The 21,910-nt window shown below is 39.3% G+C and overlaps 1 protein-coding gene across 2 annotated transcripts in view; it reads right to left on the reverse strand.

The window, feature by feature from the left end:
* The window catches only part of LOC132378452 (collagen alpha-6(VI) chain-like), a 116,304-nt gene that overhangs the window by 36,901 nt on the left and 57,493 nt on the right, over positions 1-21,910 (reverse strand). For both annotated transcript variants that reach the window (XM_059945377.1, XM_059945378.1), the window contains exons 14-22: positions 18,691-18,762; positions 18,567-18,593; positions 18,429-18,473; positions 18,292-18,345; positions 15,624-15,686; positions 7,753-7,818; positions 7,584-7,637; positions 5,648-5,683; positions 4,332-4,394 (exon numbers count right to left, since the gene is read on the reverse strand). In XM_059945377.1, coding sequence (XP_059801360.1) covers positions 4,332-4,394; positions 5,648-5,683; positions 7,584-7,637; positions 7,753-7,818; positions 15,624-15,686; positions 18,292-18,345; positions 18,429-18,473; positions 18,567-18,593; positions 18,691-18,762 — 480 coding nt within the window. The remainder of the gene's footprint in view (positions 1-4,331; positions 4,395-5,647; positions 5,684-7,583; positions 7,638-7,752; positions 7,819-15,623; positions 15,687-18,291; positions 18,346-18,428; positions 18,474-18,566; positions 18,594-18,690; positions 18,763-21,910) is intronic.

Genomic DNA, 21,910 nt, shown 5'->3' on the forward strand with positions numbered 1-21,910 from the left:
ACGTGACCAGGTACAACATACAAAAAGACCTTCTTCTATACGTAGGGAAGGAAATAGTTTAAAGAAGATGACAAGTTAAGATAAAATAATTACACAATATTTTACACAGCTCTGAAGTTTCATAATTATTATTTTGTTATATGCTACCTGTGATTTATTTCAGTCAGTGTAGAATCCTATTTCTGAATTGTAAGGGAAATATGGAGTTGAACCATGAATTTGAAACTATTTGTCCTTGCAATTCTAATCAAAGATAAATTATTGAGTATGAAGTGCACACTAAATTTAGTATAGCCATGTCTTGACTGAATTAATTCATGCACTGAACACAAAAGAAGGTTAATTGGGCATTGTAAGTTGCACCGTGATTAGGCTAGGGGTAAACCAGGGGATTGCTGGACAACACACATAGAAGGGTCAGAAGAGCCCATTCTGGACTGTAGCTCAATAAATAAATGCCTACATATATACATACATTCATATATAAAAGCTGCTTCCCTCAGGTCAAAGAACAGCAAATAGTAGTAAAATCAAGAGGTCCCTTGTGCAGAATTACTGTAGGTGAAGTCTGCATTTATTATAATTGAGTAAAGCATTATGTTTTCAGTGGCTATTTTTGCCTATGACAAAGCTGAATCAAATATCAACTCTTTTTAAAAATATCAGCTATTTGCTCCTACATAACCCACAATGTTTTCCAGCTTGGTGCCAGCTGCCTCACTACTATCAGCTGCTTTTTCAAAGATACATTTTTTTTTATTTGGCCTGAAGGACGAACCTCATCAAAGCCTGCTACTGGATTCTGTTAACTTAACCCCTACATACTATTCGGGTCAAATTTTGACAGCAGTGAAAACACCCTAAATGCCATTTTTTTGCCCGAAATTTGATGACTTTTCCTAAAGTGGCCCAAAATGTGCAAAAATGAAAATGTTTACAAATTTTATACTTTTGTACAGGTGCTACAAATTTTTGTACATTGAGGCTGTTCCAGGCCAAATTTGACCCATATCTACCGAAATAAATTTTACATCTCTGAAACATTAATTACGGATTAATCACCCATTTATGAATGTCAGATCGGCTATTTATACATTCTAAATAGATCTGTGGTTCAAAATTTGGTATAGACACTTGTTATGAGGGGATTCTTGGGCCGGGTTGAAATTGACCCGGACTGTACTGTGAAGGTATAGAATATGAACTGTATGTAAAGATTAAGGCTATGATGCTACGAGCATCCTAAATTTCCTGGATGTGACACCATGTTAGGTTAGTTGATGGCTGTTGTAAGTGAGTGGTAGGAAAATCAGGGTGCTGTTTTTGGATATGTGTCATGTTAATGGGTGACCTTAGACTTTGGAATTGATGGGACTGTTCTGACAGCTGGTGTAGACATACTGGGTGAAATGTTCGCCTCCTATGTCTTGAGGAAAGCAACTATAAATACCTGCTGCAATGTGTCTGAAGTTTTGTTTTAGCTTCTGCTGATGGTTTATTTTCTGCTCATTTTTTGAAGACACTTCAGATGGAAGGTTCTTAAAACTTCAGCTGTACTAAAATTGCAATGTATGATATTCCTTTTAAATTAGTTAGTCTGGGTGGCATGGGGGAGGGTGATGAAATAATATCAGAATTTTGCTGTAAAACCTCCCAGTGAATTGTGATAACTTTCTACATTGTTCAAAAAAAAAAGGTTGCCTTTCATAGCAAATAAAACTGCTCAAATTGCCCTGTCAGCTTGCAAAGTTTTATGCAAATGCTATAATTGCTGACAAGATTTTTTTATTTGTTCATGGAACTGTGGACAGTACTAGCCAGCAATTACTATGCATCTGTAACTGTCCTGGATTATAAAGCAATAAGAATAAGCCACATCACAGAATTAAGAGTCACATATTGGCCAAACTGGTATTTCCTACCCTGAAGGACATTAGTCAACTAGATGGATTGTTATACCAATCCAGTGGTTTAATAGTTATTGGTACCAGCTTCAATTCCAGATTTGTTTAATTATTTTAAAATAATTTTTTTCTGTGGCTTCAATGGCCTGGAATCCAGAATGCTAATCTAGTAACCTAACATCTGCTCTACAACAGACAGCTGCAAGTGGGTGAAGGAGACATGAGTTATTGAACGAAAATCATTAGGCTGACAAACTGAGAACTGGAAAGCATCATGCACTCTTGTATGCATGAAGCACGAGTCACTTTGAGTTCCAATTTTCAATTATGTTCCATCAACAAATTGTGAATGCCAAATGAACAATCTTCCAAGACAGGGAGCGCATGATAACTTGGCCAACGCCAGTCACTGGGAACGGATAACAAGGCAGACAATCCAAAGTGCTGGAGCAAGGGAATTCTTGAGTGTTAGTGACAGATAAAGAAGTGAAGAGAGGGGAAGGTCTGAACAAATATCAGAGAGGTGGAGGGAAGGGGTCCTGCCCTCTTAAGCTTTGGCCACTTCGTCAGGAGGGTTGAGAATAAGTGTATCAAACATGGAAAGTTCAAAGGAGAGAAACTATGGGGAATACTGTAATGGGCTTGAAAAGGTAACAAATAAAGGAAGTAGCAAGAAGGTTATGTATTGACAATAAATGGACAGGGAGGTGGGGAAGAGCATGTAATACAATGGAAGATGGTGTAAGGACAAAATCCAGGAGTGGAGGGGTCAGAGCAGGTGGTTTGTGAAGGGAAGCATTTGAGAAGAAGTGCAGTGGTGGCTGAGTGATGGACATGCATATCCCTTAAGAAGTAAAGACAGTTCAAAGGTTCCAATTGTAATGAGCAGTGGGCCTTCTATTTTGGTGCTATCCTCTGCCTGCACATATAAAGAGATAATAATGGGCCAGGGAAGTGAACTGAGGAGTCTTTACCACCGTAGTAATTACTCTGACATGGGATCCATGAGTACATACCACCTATCATTCTGGACCCTTGGACACCTATGGTACAATTGTAATGTAAGGGCAGTGCAATCCAGGCCAGTGAAGCAAAGACTAGTACAGAAACAAGACACTATGTCTTAGCTTGACAGAGTGCCACATACTAGGACTGTGATTTTTTTATCATTTAACTAGAGCAACACTGGCAAAACTCCTTCAAAGTGAGAGCCATATTAACATAAATTAACATTTGATTTTACAGAGGGACTCATTACAGCAAAACAGATCATAACAAAACAATAAACAAGAGATTCTGTAAATACTCGAAATCCAGAGCAATACATGCAAAATGCTGGAGAAACTCAGCAGGTCAGGCAGCATCTATGCAAATGAATAGAAAATCGAAGTTTTGGGCTGAGACTCTTCTTCAGAACCGGAAAAGAAGAGGAAAGATGTCAAAATAAAAAGTGGGGAGGAGGGGAAGGAGGACTAGCTAGAGGATGATAGGCGAAGCCAAGTGTATGGGAAATGTAAAGGACTGGAGAAGAAGGAATCTGATAGGAGAGGAGAAAGGGAAGAAAGAGGGGAGTCAGGGGGAGGTGATAGGCAAGTGAGAAGAAGAGGTAAGAGACAAGAATGGGGAATAGAAGAAGAGGGAAGGCAAGGGAATGCTTAATTGGAAGGACAAATCAATGTTCATGCCATCAGGTTAGAGACTCCCCAGATAGAATATGTGGTGTTGGTTCTCTACCCTGAGAATACTCTTGTCATGGCAAAAGAGGAAGTCATGGACCGACAAGTCAGAATGTGAATGGGGATAGGAATTAAGTTGTTTGGCCAGCAGGAAATTCCACTGTTGGCAGATGGAACTTAGATGACTGATACAACAGTGTCACAGTTTACGTTGAGTTTCAACACTGTAGAGGAGACTGTATTAGTTGCACTAGATACAGTAGATAATCCCCAACGATTCAGAGGTGAAGCACTAGCTCACCTGGAAGGACTGTTTGGGGCCCTGAATGAAGGTAAGGGATGAGGTGCAGCATTCTGGTCGCTTGCAGGGGTGTGTGCCGGGAGGGTGGTTAGTGGGGGGTGAGAACGAATGGACAAGGGAGTCATGTAGGGAGGGAACCTTACAGAAAGCAGAGAGTTGGAGGTGGGGGAATGTAAAATTGTGTTTGGTGGTAGGATCCCGTTGAAGATGGTGGGACATGCAAAGAATGATGTGTTGTAGGCGAAGGCTCATGGGGTAGTAGGTGAGAATGAAACAACGCAGAAGCTTGCAGCAGTTAAACTTCAGAAAAGAAAATGAAGCTCCACATACCTTTGATTATTTTCATTTCTTGGAAAAGTTCAGTTGAGTAAGTCCAGAAAATGTTAAAAAAAAACTGTGGTATGAACAGTACCCACATACACCTTAAATTCTAATGTTACTGTTGACTACCTGGTCGCCTTGGAATCCTGGATCTCCTTTACGACCTGCGTCACCCACTGCTCCTTTGGATCCCTGCACACAGAGGAGTGTTCGTTTAAAGCTGGGAATACACTGCTATTTCAATTGCCTTGCTAATGGACAGAGTTAATTAAAAAGGCACACTGGAAACACTCAGAGTGTTAAGAAGTATCTATGGAAAGAGAAAGAGTTAACAGGCACATAGTTTTTTTTAAAAAAAAAGGTGAAATGATAATACTATTTCTTACTTAATAAGTACATAATAAATATCCCCATTTTACATTGCTGATTGCTACTGGGAATTATCAACAAGTATTCTGCTGCCACATCAGCAATCCCCACTGTCTATTTCTGCTGGCATATCATTCATTATCATTAACAAGCTCAGCTTGCTTGCATACTTTTCATCCCTTTTTCTTATTTCCCACTCAGCATGGAGGACATCCTCAGCCTGAACTACCAGACATGGCTTCCTGCTCTGCATTTCGTAATTCCTATATTATCTGTCTCTAATGTCATTCCTTAACCTCTCCACTCGCTCGCTGGCCAAATAGCCTTGTTTACCCTTACTTCTGTGATTACTCTGGTTTTACCCCAGCAGAGACAGCACTCTCCCTTTAGCTTAATGAACATCTCATCTCTCCTTCCCAGGATCTTTGACTGAAATTTTAACTGTGTTTCTCGTCACACAAATATCATCTAAACTGCTGAGTATTTCCAGCATTTCCTGTTTTTATTTTAAATTAACAGACACATATCTAGTTTTATACTTAATTTCAAGATGCCTGAAACCAAGGCTACTACTTATTTCAAGAAATTTTGCTCTCACACCCATGCCCTCTCCCGCAATTTCCACCACAAACTGATAAAACAACAGAATGGGAGGTTTAACATAATGAAATCTGAAACTAGTCGAGTTAAAATAAGAATGGCTATTTCTTCCAGTAATTATTAATTTCAAATTATTCCACTGATCTATTCCAAATGTCCCTGTCTAGTGGCAGTAACAAATGACATTCTTTCCACAGTGGACACAGTCAGCATGCCTACTGCGACACAAGCTTATGAAAGTTCTGATAGATTGTGGTTGAAAAGAGAATATCTAGTTATCAAATTACAGTACTCTTTACTTACATGTGAGTTTATAATAATAGCAAATCTATTATGTCAAAATCCTTGAAAAAGACAGTCTCGATAATTCTTAGATCTCTGGATAAAACTACACCTCCTCTCTTGTCCCCCCTATATTACCAGCAATAACTTCCCATTGCATTACGTGTCAAAATACACAGTACAAAAGATCTTACCTGTGTCCCTGGTTGTCCTCTACTTCCATCAGGACCCTAATCAAGATGGAAAACATAATGCTCTATTTATTTTGTTATTTCAATTATAAATACAAGGTGGTCTGTTCTTAATAGATAAAAATGGAGGTAAATAAAATACAGCACAGTGGATTCTGGTTAATTGGGCCATCAGTTGGTCAGGGCAGCCACTTATTTGGGCCAGGTTTTAAAGAACAACAACTGATTGAAAAAGTAGCTGGAGTTTCCTTCATTTATTTGAGATACTGTGCAGCTTAGTTGGGGCAGGAGGCTGTTGCAAAACAGTCTCTGACTAGTGTCAATCATGTGAACTTGCGCGGCCATTGAAACCTTGTTCCGAGTAAAGAGTTTTTAAATAGCATCAGCTGCATGTGCTTGTGTTCAAAACTCAGAGATTTCTATCACTGGTGGTTGGCAAGAAGTAAGCAGTAAGACAATTCAGGGCTGTTTTTCTGACCGCAGCCAGGACTGTAAATGAAATGATTTCACTACTTCAACAAGTTAGAAACTACTAAGAAATTGAAAGTATCGATAATCATCTTGAATGTTACAATAAAAATGAAGATTTGGAAGATGCAATCATTAAAGGGTTTGTACAAAGGCTGCCCATTATCTGCACTAAATACCTGTGCTTATTTTGTTTATTTACTGTCAAATCAACGTGATGCAGTTGAATTCTTCTGTCGATAAGTATTAGGAACTAAAGCTTTACAGTGCTGCAGTGGTATTGGTAGTGTTCTAATTTGTTCTGGTTTTACTTAAATACATAATTTGTTACTCAGTTTGTTTTTTTGTACTTTTTTAACTATTTCAATGAAACCGGCTAATTGGGGCAGCTGTTTAATTGGGCCAAATGTGGGTCCTGATGTGTCCCAATTAACCAGGATCCACTGCACTTACATTTTTATATAGAATATGAACAAGTGATAACAATTAATGCAAATTGTGAGATATTAGAACACCCTCTCACCTTTGATTGGCTTCTCAGTGATCTCTTTAATTACCTTCATCTGCAAGTTACTCACTTTACCCATGACATTACATAGAACATAAAACAGTACAGCACAGGAACAATTCCTTCAGTCCTCATATCTGTCCCAACCTTGATGCCAATTTAGACTAATCCCAATAGCCTTCAGATGGTCCATATCCCTGTATTCCCTGCCTGTTCATGTATCTGTATAAATGCCTCTTAAATGTTACTAAATGTCCACCACCTCCCTAGGCACCTATCACACTCTTTCTAAATAAAACTTGCTTCACAAATGTCCTTCAAACCTCTCATCCCTAATGTTAAATGCATACCCTCTAGCATTAAGCATTAATGATATTTATCTCTCTTGATCTCCAACCACAACTGTTCTATTAAATCAACCATCAGATCTCCTTTCAAACATGTGTTCTTTTTCCAGATGGAAATTGTTGAAAAAACAGAAACAAATAATCTTTGTGCCCTCGCACATTTTGCATTCCTCTCCCCAGTCTCTACTTAAGGCTGAACCACATTGTCATAAAACTCAATATCCTGTTTAGACTGACATGAGAGATTCACTTCAGTCTACCCTAACCTTTTCCATGTCTGTGTACAGGTCCTGCATGCTGTGCTTGAACCAATGTTAGTTCATACACTGAATGGACTACACCAAGCTCTCTAAATGACTTATCATTTTATCTACTCACACCAAAAAGAATCGTATATTGCATTTTTAATGTCTTCTAACTGAGTTGAAGCATGAAACCACTTCAAAGCCACTTATAGCTTTTAAATTAATATATTTCTAACAGTGAAATCATAATTAACCTTCAAATTTTATGTAACATTTTCAACAAATATGAAATTATGTATTTAATTGCAAAAGGAATAGCTTGAAAGAAATGAATAATTGTGGTTTTCAGATGAAGCTGTAAACTTCCTTACAGGGTTTCCTGCACTACCGCGTTTTCCTGGAACACCAGTGTTTCCTGGATTACCCTGTAAAAGACGATACACTATTATTGCCTCTGCATTTTTTTCAGTTCATAAAAAATAATGTCAGCACATTGTTGGTGGATACATTCAATCAGGAAGATAAAGGAAGACAACGTACCATTTGGCCTGGTTTTCCCTTTTCACCCTGTGGACCTTGAACATAGCTATCAGCACCGAGGTTCCCCTTAGAGAGAAACATTAAAAAAAAGTCATGAAACCTCTTGCAAAGCGTTCACAGTAAAATCCTGTGATTTGGTCAATTCATTTAGGGTTTGTGAGCAACAATTAACAATGCACCATTAAGGCATGTATTTCAATAACTATGTATTAAATCCAAAATAATCTAAATTGAGACCTAATTGGAAAGAAGATAGAGCCAGCCCCAGAGTCTCATTATATTCTATTCCCCACTATAAGCAATTAAAATCACAGTTGATATAATTATAGAGACTGCACGATCTCCCTGCAGGTACTACAGACTGCAGAATACTGTTGCATGTACTCAGGTGCAGCATTGAAATAGTATAAGAGAAAACAAGACTTCACTTTATTGTCACCAAACAATTGATACTAGAGTGTACAATCATCACAGCGATATTTGATTCTGCGCTTCACGTCCCTGAAGTACAAATCAAAGTAAATATAATAAAAATTTAAATTATAAATCATAATTAGAAAATAGAAAAGGGAAAGTAAGGTAGTGCAAGTCAGGTCCAGATATTTGGAAGGTACGGCCCAGATCCGGGTCAGGATCCGTTCAGCAGTCAGTTGGAAGGAAGCTGTTCCCAAATCTGGACGTACGAATCTTCAAGCTCCTGAACCTTCTCCCAGAGGGAAGAGGGACAAAAAGTGTGTTGGCTGGGTGGGTCGTGTCCTTGATTATCCTGGCAGCACTGCTCCAACAGCGTGCAGTGTAAAGTGAGTCCAAGGATGGAAGATTGGTTTGTGTGATGTGCTGGGCTATGTTCACTATCTTCTGCAGCTTCTTCCCGTCTTGGACAGGACAACTCCCATACCAGGTTGTGATGCACCCGAGAAGAACACTTTCTACGGTGCACCTATAAAAATTGTTGTTGTTTTTTTTTGCTGTTTCTCTTTGTTGTTTTTTTTTTACGTAGCTCAGTCTAGTTTTTGTACTATGTCATGTAACACCATGGTCCTGAAAAATGTTGTCTCATTTTTACTATATACTGTACCAACAGTTATGGTCGAAATGACAATAAAAGTGACTTGACTTGATTAGTGAGGGTTTTAGGGGACAGACCAAATTTCTTCAGCTTTCTCAGGAAGTAAAGGTAGAATATAGTAACAGAATATAGAATAAAATGTTACTATCACAGAGAAAGAGCCAAGGCAGACAATAAGGTGCAAGGTTGTACGTATTGAAGTAGATTGTGGCGTCAAGAGTCCATCTCATTGTACTACAAAACATATAACAGCAGGACAGAAGTTGTCCATGAACCTAGAGTCCTGATGAAAGGGCTTGGCCCAAAACATTGATTGTTTATTCTTCTACATACAGTGCCTATAAAAAGTATTCACTCACCTTGGAAGTTTTCATGTTTTATTGTTTTACAGCATTGAATCACAGTAGATTTAATATGGCTTTTTATTGCAATTGCAGATGCTGCCTGACTTGATGAGTTCCCTTCAGGCTTTTATATCTACTGCTTGATGAGAGGAACGAGAAGAGATAATGTCAGGAGTGAGTAACATCTTTGATGATGCTGGCTGATTTACCAAGACAATGAGCAGTGTAGACAGAGTCCATGGATCTTCTGGATCGGCTGTGAAGGGCTTCCCCGATGTGAACTCACTCTCGTGAACTTTAGTTCTGAATGTTATCTGCTCACTTTTCACTGTTTGCACCTTTTTGCACATTTGATGGCCTTTTTTTTTAAATGGATTCTATTGGATTTCTTTATTTTGTGTCTGCCTGCCTCCAGGTTATATTCAGTATACATACTGTGATGATAAATGTACTTTGAACATTGAAATTTGGAAGGGAGGCTTGTTTTGTGATGTGCTGAGTTGTGTCCACTTTTTTTCTGGAAGGAATGCAAATCTCATTCCTCACTGTCCCTCAGCATGTCTGATAATAATAAACCAATTTACCATTTGATTTCATTTAGCTTAAGAATCTATGTGCTTCTGAATGTGGTGTTCTTTCCAGGAATCTATAGAATGCAAGTGTGAAATGCCACCATAAGAATTATCCATTGATTATCCAGTGTTTTCTGAATCAGTCTATTTTAAACTCTTTGGATTTAGATCCAGCTAAGAAACATCAGCTGACTAGTGAGAATAAGTGAAACTCAAAGCCCCTCTACTTAATGAGCAGAAAGTGGATTCTGTTCCTGTGATGTATTATGCTACATCAATATTCCATATGCCTCTATCAAATATAACCATATAACCATATAACAATCACAGCACAGAAACAGGCCATCTCGGCCCTCCTAGTCTGTGCCGAACTCTTAATCTCACCTAGTCCCACCCACCCGCACTCAGCCCATAACCCTCCACTCCTTTCCTGTCCATATACCTATCCAATTTTACCTTAAATGACACAACTGAACTGACCTCTACTACTTCTACAGGAAGCTCATTCCACACAACTATCACTCTCTGAGTAAAGAAATACCCCCTCATGTTTCCCTTAAACTTTTGACCCCTAACTCTCAAATCATGTCCTCTCGTTTGAATCTCCCCTACTCTCAATGGAAACAGCCTATTCACGTCAACTCTATCTATCCCTCTCAAAATTTTAAATACCTCGATCAAATCCCCCCTCAACCTTCTACGCTCCAATGAATAGAGACCTAACTTGTTCAACCTTTCTCTGTAACTTAAGTGCTGAAACCCAGGTAACATCCTAGTAAATCATCTCTGCACTCTGTCTAATTTATTGATAACTTTCCTATAATTCGGTGACCAGAACTGTACACAATATTCTAAATTTGGCCTTACCAATGCCTTGTACAATTTCAACATTACATCCCAACTTCTGTACTCAATGCTCTGATTTATAAAGGCCAGCGTTCCAAAAGCCTTCTTCACCACCCTATCTACATGAGACTCCACCTTCAAGGAACTATGCACTGTTATTCCTAGATCTCTTTGTTCCACTGCATTCCTCAATGCCCTACCATTTACCCTGTATGTTCTATTTTGATTATTCCTGCCAAAATGTAGAACCTCATACTTCTCAGCATTAAATTCCATCTGCCAACATTCAGCCCATTCTTCTAACCGGCATAAATCTCCCTGCAAGCTTTGAAAACCCACCTCATTATCCACAACATCTCCTACCTTAGTATCATCGGCATACTTACTAATCCAATTTACCACCCCATCATCCAGATCATTTATGTATATTACAAACAACATTGGGCCCAAAACAGATCCCTGAGGCACCCCGCTAGTCACCGGCCTCCATCCCGATAAACAATTATCCACCACTACTCTCTGGCATCTCCCATCTAGCCACTGTTGAATCCATTTTATTACTCCAGCATTAATACCTAATGACTGAACCTTTTTAACTAACCTTCCATGTGGAACTTTGTCAAAGGCTTTGCTGAAGTCCATATAGACTACATCCACTGCCTTACCCTCATCAACATTCCTCGTAACTTCTTCAAAAAATTCAATAAAGTTTGTCAAACATGACCTTCCATGCACAAATCCATGCTGGCTACTCCTAATCAGATCCTGTCTATCCAGATAATTATAAATACTATCTCTAAGAATACCTTCCATTAATTTACCCACCACTGATGTCAAACTGACAGGTCTATAATTGCTAGACTTACTTCTAGAACCCTTTTTTAACAATGGAACCACACGAGCTATACACCAATCCTCCGGCACAATCCCCGTTTCTAATGACATCTGAAAGATCTCCATCAGAGCCTCTGCTATTTCTACACAAACTTCCCTCAAGGTTCTGGGGAATACCCTGTCAGGATCTGGAGATTTATCCACTTTTAAATTTCTTAAAAGTGCCAGTACTTCCACCTCTTTAATTGTCATAGGTTCCATAACTTCCTTACTTGTTTCCCACACCTTACACAATTCAATATCCTTCTCCTTAGTGAATACTGAAGAGAAGAAATCGTTCAAAATCTTTCCCATCTCCCTTGGCTCCACATATAGCTGACCACCTTGATTCTCTAAGGGACCAATTTTATCCCTCACTATCCTCTTGCTTTTAATATAACTGTAGAAACCTTTCGGATTTACCTTCACCTTATTTGCCAAACCAACCTCGGATCTTCTTTTAGCTTTTCTAATCTCTTTCTTAAGATTCCTTTTACATTCTTTATATTCCTCGAGCAATTCCTTTACTCCATGCTGCCTATATCTATTGTAGACATCCCTCTTTTTCCGAACCAAGTTTCTAACATCTCTTGAAAACCATGGTGCTTTCAAACCTTTAACCTTTCCTTTCAACCTAACAGGAACATAAAGATTCTGTACCCTCATAATTTCACCCTTAAATGACCTCCATTTCTCTATTACATCCTTCCCATAACAACTTGACCCAATCCACTCTCTCTAAATCCTTTCACATCTCCTCAAAGTTAGCCTTTCTCCAATCAAAGATCTCAACTCTAGGTCCAGTCCTGTCCTTCTCCATAATTATATTGAAGCTAATGCTATTGTGATCACTGGACCCGAAGTGCTCCCCAACACATACATCTGTCAGCTGACCTATCACATTCCCTAACAGGAGATCCAATACTGCCCCATCTCTAGTCGGTACTTCTATGTATTGTTGCAAAAAACTATCCTGCACACATTTCACAAATTCTAAACCATCCAGCCCTTTTACAGAATGAGCTTCCCAATCTACGTGTGGAAAATTAAAATCTCCCACAATCGCCACCTTGTGTTTACTACAAATATCTGCTATCTCCTTACACATTTGCTCTTCCAACTCATGCTCCCCATTAGGTGGCCTATAATACACTCCTATTAGTGTTACTACACCTTTCCCATTTCTCAATTCCACCCAAATGGCCTCCCTAGAGGAGCTCTCTAATCTATCCTTCCAAAGCACCGCCATAAGATTTTCTCGGACAAGCAATGCAACACCTCCTCCTCTGGCCCCTCCTACTCTATCACACCGGAAGCAACTAAATCCAGGAATATTTAGTTGCTAATCACACCCTTCCTGCAACCATGTTTCACTAATAGCTACAACATCATAATTCCAGGTATCAATCCACACTTTAAGCTCATCCACCTTTCTTACAATGCTCCTAGCATTAAAATAAATACATTTAAGATACTCTCCACCTCCTCCTCTCTTTTCATCCCTAACAATGCATTCAAATTTATTATCCTTTTCTTTCTTCTCCCCTACATCTTCGGGCTGAGCGCATCCCTTCTCCATCACCTGCCTTTCCTCCCTCAAACACTGTCTACTTACTTGCTCTACTGGTGAACTAACCTCCTCTCCCATAGTTTCCTCAAATTGATTCCTGCCCCCCCCATCTTACTAGTTTAAAGTTTGCCCTGTAACCCTAGCAAAACTCCCCGCTAGGATATTGGGCCCCCCAGGATTCAAGTGTAACCCGTCCTTCTTGAACAGGTCACGCCTGCCCTAGAAGAGGTCCCAATGATCCAGAAACTTGAATCCCTGCCCCCTGCTCCAATCCCTCAGCCAGGCATTCATCCTCCACCTAATTCCATTCCTACTCTCACTGTCACGTGGCACAGGCGGTAATCCCGTGATTACTACCTTTGTGGTCCTTCTTCTTAACTGCCTTCCTAACTCCCTATACTCTCGTTTCAGGACCTCTTCCCCTTTCCTACCTATGTCATTGGTACCTACATGTACCACGACCTCTGGCTCCTCACCCTCCCACTTCAGGATATCTTGGACACGATCAGAAACATCCCGAACCCTGGCACCAGGGAGGCAAACTACCATCCGTGACTCCCGATCACCTCCACAGAACCTCCTGTCTGAACCCCTGACTATCGAGTCCCCTATTACTATGGTCCTCTTTCTTCTATCCCTACCCTTCTGAGCTACAGAACCGTCCTCTGTGCCGGAGGCCCGGCCACTGTCACTTCCTCCAGGTAGGCTGTCCCCCCCAACAGTACTCAAACATGAGTACTTATTGTCAAGGGGTACAGCCACTGGGGTACTCTCTAGTACCTGCCCCTTCCCCTTCCTGACTGTGACCCACCTATCTGCCTCTGTGGCCCCGGAGTGACCACCTGCCTGTAACTCCCCTCTATCACCTCCTCACTCTCCCTGACCAGGCAAAGGTCATCGAGCTGCAGCTCCAGTTCCCTAACTCGGTCCCTCTGAGCACAAGCCCTACACTCTGCTCCCGGCTCACTCTGCTGCCCGCTGCTTAAGGCTGTGTTCTTTTTATATCTTCCCTCCTTCCCAGGCCTCCTTCACGCGCCTGCGCAGTCCCGCCTCTCAGAACTCTGATCTGAGAAGCAATTTGAAAATGGCCACTGCCGCACTTCCTCTCAAAGCCTCGCTGTCTTCTTCCAAAAAAGAGCAGAGCAATTTTAAACATGAAGGTGCCAAACACCATGCAGCAGGATTGTTAGTCAATATAAACTGGGCAAAAAAAATGTCCTCAGAATGGATTACTTGATTAAGATTTCCTTGTCAATTGTGTTTACGTGCGAATGTATGAATGTTTGTGGGTTTTTTTATGTGTTTGTGTGTGTTGTCAGAATTATTACTATTGACATATGATGTGAAATTAATTGTTTTGCTACAGCATTACAGTGCAAAGGCATAAAAATTTATAAATTAAAAAAAATGTATCAATAGTGTAAAAAAGGAACAATGTTCCTAAGTTCGTGGATTGTTCAGAAATCTGATGGCAAAGGAGAAAAGCTGCTCCTGAATCATTGAGCATGGGTGGACCTCCTCCCCAATGATAGTAACAAGAGGAGGGCATGCCCCCAGATGGTAAAGGTCTTTAAAGTTGGCTGCGCCTTCTTGGTGTATCACCACCACTTAAAGATGTCCCCAGTGGTGGAAAGGGTTGTGCCCACATTGCAACTGGCTGAAAATATAACCCTCTTGTGCTCCTATGCCTTGGACGCTCCATGCCAGCCTGTGACAAAGTCAGTCAGAATGATCATCTATAGAAACTTGTAAGAGTCTTTGGTGACATACCAAATCTCCACAAACTCCTAACAAAGTAGTGCTGCTGTCTGCCTCAATGTACTGGGCCCAGGGCAGATTCCCTGAGATCCTCAGGCACTCCCTTTCCAGTGCTGGCCCCTCGTTGAGGACTGCTGTGTGTTCTCCTGACTTCCCTTTCCTGAAGTCCACCATCTATTCCTTGCTGACATTGAGTGGGAGGGTTTTGTTGTTATGCCTCTCAACCAGCCAATCTATCTCACTCCTGCATGCATTCTCATCATCATCTGAGATTCTACCTACAACAGCGTTCTCATTGGTGAAGTTATAAATGGTAGTTGTGCTGAACCTAGCCACACAGTCATGGGAGTAGAGCAGTGGGCTAAGCACACATCCTTGATGGTCATCTATGTTGATAATCAGCGAGGAGATGTTGGAGATGTTATTACTGATTCAGACCTCCCAATAAGGAAGTTGAGGATCCAGTTGCAGAGGATTTGTGTTCGTGCGTGCATTTGTGTGTACGTGTGCATGTGTATATCACAATGAAGACACATCTTACAGGTCACTGAGTCTTACAGTTTACTGATTTCAAAATAAAAGCTCAGATACCAAAATAATTTTCTACCTCCTCCTGTCCCAAAATGCCATTTTAATGTCCTAGATTTCTGCTGTAATTCAATAAAATAATAATCCCGACATCTATCAATTTTTAAAATTCATTAATTACTGATACAAGTAAAATTCTAACCAGACAAAATTCCAGAACGTTATCCCTTTGATAACATGCATCTTCATGCAGGTCTAAACAAGGCTGGATGAACATGCAGTCTTTGGTTATCTTTTCTAAGATCACTTACAGGGTCTCCACGCGAACCAGTTTCTCCACGATCACCTGAAAGCCCTTTTTGCCCCTTTCTACCCTAGAAATTAAGGCAAGCAATATTAGTTCTCAGAAATGAATGACTTCAAATTACAGCTTGTGAATTCAATGTATTCAATTAATGAGGCTATTTCAAAAGTCTAAGAATAGGATGCTGCCAAGATACATAAAAATTTTACTAAAAGCAGCCAACGATTGTAATGTACATGAAATCCAAAGCGCAGTGTGTCAAAGTGGCATACTGGTCAATTAGGTTTGATATTCTGGTTGCACCCACAAATTGTGTTCTTACACAATCAAGAAGAGAAAAATTGGACAGTAGATCACTCAAGTTAAATACACAAGTTAAATACTCAAGTTAAATACACCTAATCTGAGCATCACATTCATGCCAAAGAAATAATGTAAACATAGCTCTTGCAAACTCTTCAAGTTTGGACTGGTGGTCTTAGCAGTATTGGATTAATAAGTTATTTGTGGCAAAAATAAACAACTTATTAGTGAAGATATTAAAACCAGCAAATAAAAGTATAATTTTCATTATATTGCATTCATGAAATCATATTTTAGCTTAACTCATAGTATTAACGAATCCTGTTTTTCTTTGTGAAAATTATTATTATATTTTTCAAAACTTTAAATAGCATTCCTATCTTTATACAGAACTTGTAAAAACATAGGATAAAGCTGCTAACAAGAATACCTACTGCAGGTTCAGGCAAAGCACACCTCAAGTTCCAACATTGCAGCTTATGCTTTCTTACTCCCTCAGCATTTTAGTTTAAAACTTATTTATTATGAATGCTGCTTTATCCACAACTACAGGGGAACATTGTAACAAGATAATGCTAACTGAGCAGACTACTGGCAGATATTCTTCTTTTTCACTTGCGTGATTAATAAACATTTGGGTTACATAGAGAATACAGCACGGGTAGAATATTATCCACTTGGTGAAACAGTCCAAAATTCTTTTTTCAAACTAGAAAGAAAATCAGCAGGGATCCCATAAGGTAATTTGTCATTCACAAATGACAAACGCTCCAATATATAACAAGGTCAAAAGAGGAGGAATTTCTAAGAGAAATGGGTAAATGCCGGGAAGCAAATTAGGTTGATCAAAAGAGAGGAAATGGGATGCAGAACCCCAATTTTAATCCCATGGCTGGACCTGTGCAACCAATGGCAAAGGCTGGTGTCAAACATTCAACAGTCCAAGGTGTTAATTACATTGATCATTCAAACTTAAGGAAAAGGACTATTTGACTGGAGATTTAGTGTGGGATCTCAGACAAAATGAGGCTGCTACTGATGGTATGTTCCCCAGGACTGAATCTGCTGGCTGGGGATTGCACTGGGAGAATGGAAGAGAAGCTCAAGATTAAAGTTAGGCAACACTTGTCCATGAAGCTCATATCTCTTCCTCTTCCCCCCCCCCCCCCACAGCACACAACATCATACAACACAGAAACAGGTCCCTCAGAACACCATTTCTACACCACCTTTGCACTGCCTATATTGACCCTATTTACCTGCATAATTTCGGTTTCACCCAACCCTCTTTACACTTGCCATCCATTTCCAGCCACACAGCGGCCACTCTACCATTCCTTGGTTAACGGCCTTTCACTCCGTCTATTCCCGCCTTCAGTTCACCCTACACAGTCCACCAGGCTTTCACTACCTCAGAACCTTTCCTGCTCCACCCCGCCAATTCCTTTCCAGATTTGCTTGATCTCCATGCTGTTGGGTCCGCACCCAGTCTGCCAAATCCTCTGCTGATCATCTTGCTGCCTCTTTGTCCTACACATTCTTCCCTCTTCCTTCGCTCTGCCATTGTCAGCCTGTTCATGTTTCACCCAATTTAATGCACTAGTTCACCCTTAGGTTTTGCAGCCCATTTCCAATCATGCAGCAGCCAGTAAATGTTATCTATTGAGCTAAAGAACACAAGAATAGTATAAATATCTCTAAGATAACAATGACAGAAATAAGGGAGGTATGTGTAACAAAGTATCAATTGCAATGATTGAATGTGGCTTTTCTTCATCATTTGACAGGATATTCTGGGTATGTTTGACTGATATTTTATCTACACCATAAGATTCCTAAGGTTTCAGGCAAGCTGTGGTATGCTGCAGAGCTAACTTTATCTCCAATGTTTCCCTAATTTTCTTTTACATGTCAAGATAAGATTGACCATCAACATTCTACCATATCCTTTTCATCTTGACTATTCACTCATAGATTCTCTTCACTATTCTGAATGTGGTAATGCATTTTGTCACTAGCTACTTTTCTTGGTTTCACGTTCCGGTAAACTTGGAATGATGTTGCATACTCCAATGAGAAATCCTGTTGGAAATTCAAATCAGATTAGAATGCACTGGAAAAGGAAACCTGGATCAATGAAAAGAAGAGCAATAATTGGGGAAAGGATGTATCTTTTCAGTCTGCATCAAAAGGGCATGGAAACATTTCCATTTATTGCTGTTGGTTAGAATTGGCAGATCGTTGGGACATGTAGACAAAACATTTACACAACTGATCATTCTGTATCTATTGAAACAGGATAGTTCTGTGAAAAAAATAAATACAAATTTCTTGGATATGATAACTGCTAAAAAAAAATTAAATTGTTTTACCAGTTTTCCGTTGTTGCCTTTTTCACCGGCAGTTCCAGCAGGACCTTGGATTCCCTGTTGGAAGATGCCATTTTATGAATATTCAGAAGGTATTTGTAAGTAATCTTTCTGGGTAAATATTCTATAAAAAATTATACCTGCTCTCCAATTATTCCATCAATACCGTGCACACCATCGCTCCCCTGTTGTAATGGAATGTAGAATTTTAGTACACTTGCAAGTTTTAGTATCAAAATAAATATTCAAATCAAATGATTTTATTGTACCATATTTACCTTTTGTCCTCGATAACCTCTTCTTCCCTGAAATAGTTACATAATTGGTTATGAAACGGTAAGACTAAGAACCTACCTATATTTGATACATTACCATTAAAGTGAACAATAAGCACATTCTTACCTTTTCACCACTGTCACCCCGGCATCCATCATAACCTCGAATGCCAATAGATCCTTGTGGGCCTCTCTCTCCCTAAATAAAATATTCAGCCTTTTCTTAATAGAGCAAGATACTTCAAAGTTCAAAGCAAATTCATTATCAAAGTACGTAAATGTCACCATATAGTACCTTGTGATTCATTTTTTACAATCGCTCACAGTAGAACAGAGAAATACAATAGAATCAATGAAAACCCCCACACAAACAGAAACAAACAACAAATGTACAAATGTTGCAGATAAAAATAAATAAAAATAACTAAATGAATAGTACTGAGAATATGAGTTGTAGAGTTTTTGAAAGTAACTCCATAAATTGTGGAATCCATTCAGAATTGTGGTGAGTTAAGTTATCCGCACTAGTTCAGAAGCCTGATGGTTGAAGGGTAATAACTGTTCCTGAACATGGTGGTGTGAGACCTAAAGCTCTGGTACCTCCTTCCCAATGACAGTAGTAAGAAGAGAGTATGTCCTGAATGATGGAATAAATTCCTTAAAACTCAGTTATTATAGTAGCCACCAAAAGAGAAGAAATCACACTAAACAGAGAAAAGGGACAGTCTAGGCTTGGAGAGAACATTTGACCACACACCATGCATTTATTATCCTTGCTCCGTGAAGGTGCAAGTTGTGGTGAACTACATATACCTGTCTGGACACGCCCCCCCCCCCCCCCCGCTGACTGCTGCTGTGGCTCCTCCCACAGACCCTGGTATAAAGGCGATGGGAGGCACTGCCCCTTCCTCAGTCTCCAGGATGATGTGTGGTGGTCACTTGCTGCTTGTTCTTTCTTCCAGCCAATAAAGCCTATATCTCGCCTCACGTCTCCGAGAGTTATTGATGGTGCATCACAAGTATTTATATTAAATTGTCAGCCTTTTATATTATTTTTCACAAACGTTCTTCAACCTTGGTCTCATCATAACTGAAGCACGGAAGCTGAATAAACCCTTCAGAGTACTCATCTTTCCTGACCTGGGCTTGTTTCTTCTCACTGAATTCAGTGGCTGTCCACTTTATAAATTTCCTAACTCACCTCTTGCCATGTCCTTTCTCAGGTGACAACAGGTGTCTTCTCCTCAGTGTGGAGAAAGTATATTTCTCTCCAATTCTTCACAGTCCTCGCAAGTTCTCAAGAGAACCATCCGGATAGCCGGGCATGGGTTTGAGTATTCAGAATTCATTACCATACCTTGTCTTTTCTTCTTTCCTTACAGAGATCCTCTAAATCTTTGGGTTATCTCTTCCAACATTGAAACCGAGTTCACATCATGAAGATTCTCATCAAGGCTACTGTCAGCAATTACTGAGCAGGCAGCTTTTCAGATGAGCTGAATTTATTACTTCATTTGCCATGTTGTATCAAAGCATCCCAGCCCACCTCATCTACTCATATTGTGTTTCTGAGTTAATATTGAATGCAGTCCATTTTCCAGTTGGTATCGTTATACAGATTGAGTTGTCATAGGAAGTGGTTGAGGCCGGTACATTAACAGCATTTAAAAGATACTTGGATGGATACATGGATAAGATGAGTTTAAAAGGGATATGGACTGAAAGTAGGCAAACGGTATCAGCTTAGAATCTTGGTTGGCATGAAGCAATTGGACCAAAGGACCTGCTTCTGTGCTGTATGACTCTGACATTATGACATGAATTCATTTATTGAATTCACATCTGGAGCTGCATTTGATGTCCAAGGGAAAATAAAGTTGGATCAAAGAAAGACAAACAAAGTAGAATGCAAATGTTGGTAAAAGTTGGAAGATGGGAAGATACAGGGAAAAGCTAAAAAGAAATAAATTCTAATTATGGTCAGACATTTGGTCTGCAAGCAGCTAAGAGTTGAATCATTAACAGCAGGGAGGACATTGAGTCAGCAACAGCATTAGACACGTAAAATAACAGATGTTAATAAAAGTTTACTAAACAGCTTGTACTGAAAATTGTGTGACAGCACAAAGGGCATGTGTTTGATGAAGGCTTGCTTCTAGCATACTTTTAACCACATCAACTGCAATTCCAAAGTGAGAGCAGCTACCATGTGTCGGTTACATAAGGAATCAATTGTCTTATACACAAAATCCTAAATAATTTGCCTAATGTTTACTATCTGGCTCTGAGCTAAATAAATCTTTTTATATGTAATTAAGCCCATTATAGCCTTCTGTAAATAGGTTCATGTTAGTTATTGAGGAAGATTTTCCAGTCTGAGTCAGAGATTTATGTATAGTCTATTCCTCTTAATTGAAAGCTGACAGTGTAAAATGGCTTTTAATTCAAATATTTTTTTCATTCATTGTTGTTATGTACATTGTTTAAATCAAACTGGGGAAATTCAAATACAATTATGTGTACAGTACACAATGCAAGTGAATAGTAGCAGACTATTTTAGGTCTGTGATACTGAGCCAAACTGTTTATAATCCAATTTTCCCCATTTATTTCTTTGCACATTGCTACTCAAAATATTTAGTACTCTTCTCTCCTGATTGGATTATGATATTTTTACAGCAATATCTTCTATTGTTGCTTGAGACACAACAGGAGCAATATGCAAATAGACACCATTTCCTAACATTCTCCCAATGTTTCAAATTATCTCCATTTAAAAACTAAAAGCTGGAGTTAGTGACATGGGAATGGTATGAATTCTTCCCAACAGATAGCCACATATATACTATCAAGAAAATTGCTCTTCAAATTTGTTCCACTTAATGTTATTGGCAATAACTATATATTTGAACAAAACAGAATTAACAATACAAAGGAGATTTTGATTTAGTATTAATAATTTTTGAATATGTAGAACATTGATAGTATTAATTTTAATATAGTGTTATTTTAACACAATTTTGTTTATTTCAGCATTTGGTAACATTGGCTCAAACTCTGAAATTAAAAGCATGACAAAAATTTGATTCGAGACACTGAACAATTCCACTAACTCATCACTGAGTCTTGAAATCAAAGCAAACAAGAAACTGCTCCTTGCTCACATCTACTGAAATTTTCAATCCCCTCAAATGAATGGGAAATTAAACAAGTTGTATTAATGACAACAAACTTGCTCTCACCTATTTTTGCTCTCTGAGAAACACCAGTTTTGTGTCTGTTAAGTTTCTTTCAGTAAAGCAAACTTTGTCAGAACTTTGCAAACCAGTTTGAAGAAAATACATTAA

The sequence above is a fragment of the Hypanus sabinus genome, chromosome 20 (genome assembly GCF_030144855.1).
Source record: "Hypanus sabinus isolate sHypSab1 chromosome 20, sHypSab1.hap1, whole genome shotgun sequence".
Lineage (NCBI taxonomy): Eukaryota > Metazoa > Chordata > Chondrichthyes > Myliobatiformes > Dasyatidae > Hypanus > Hypanus sabinus.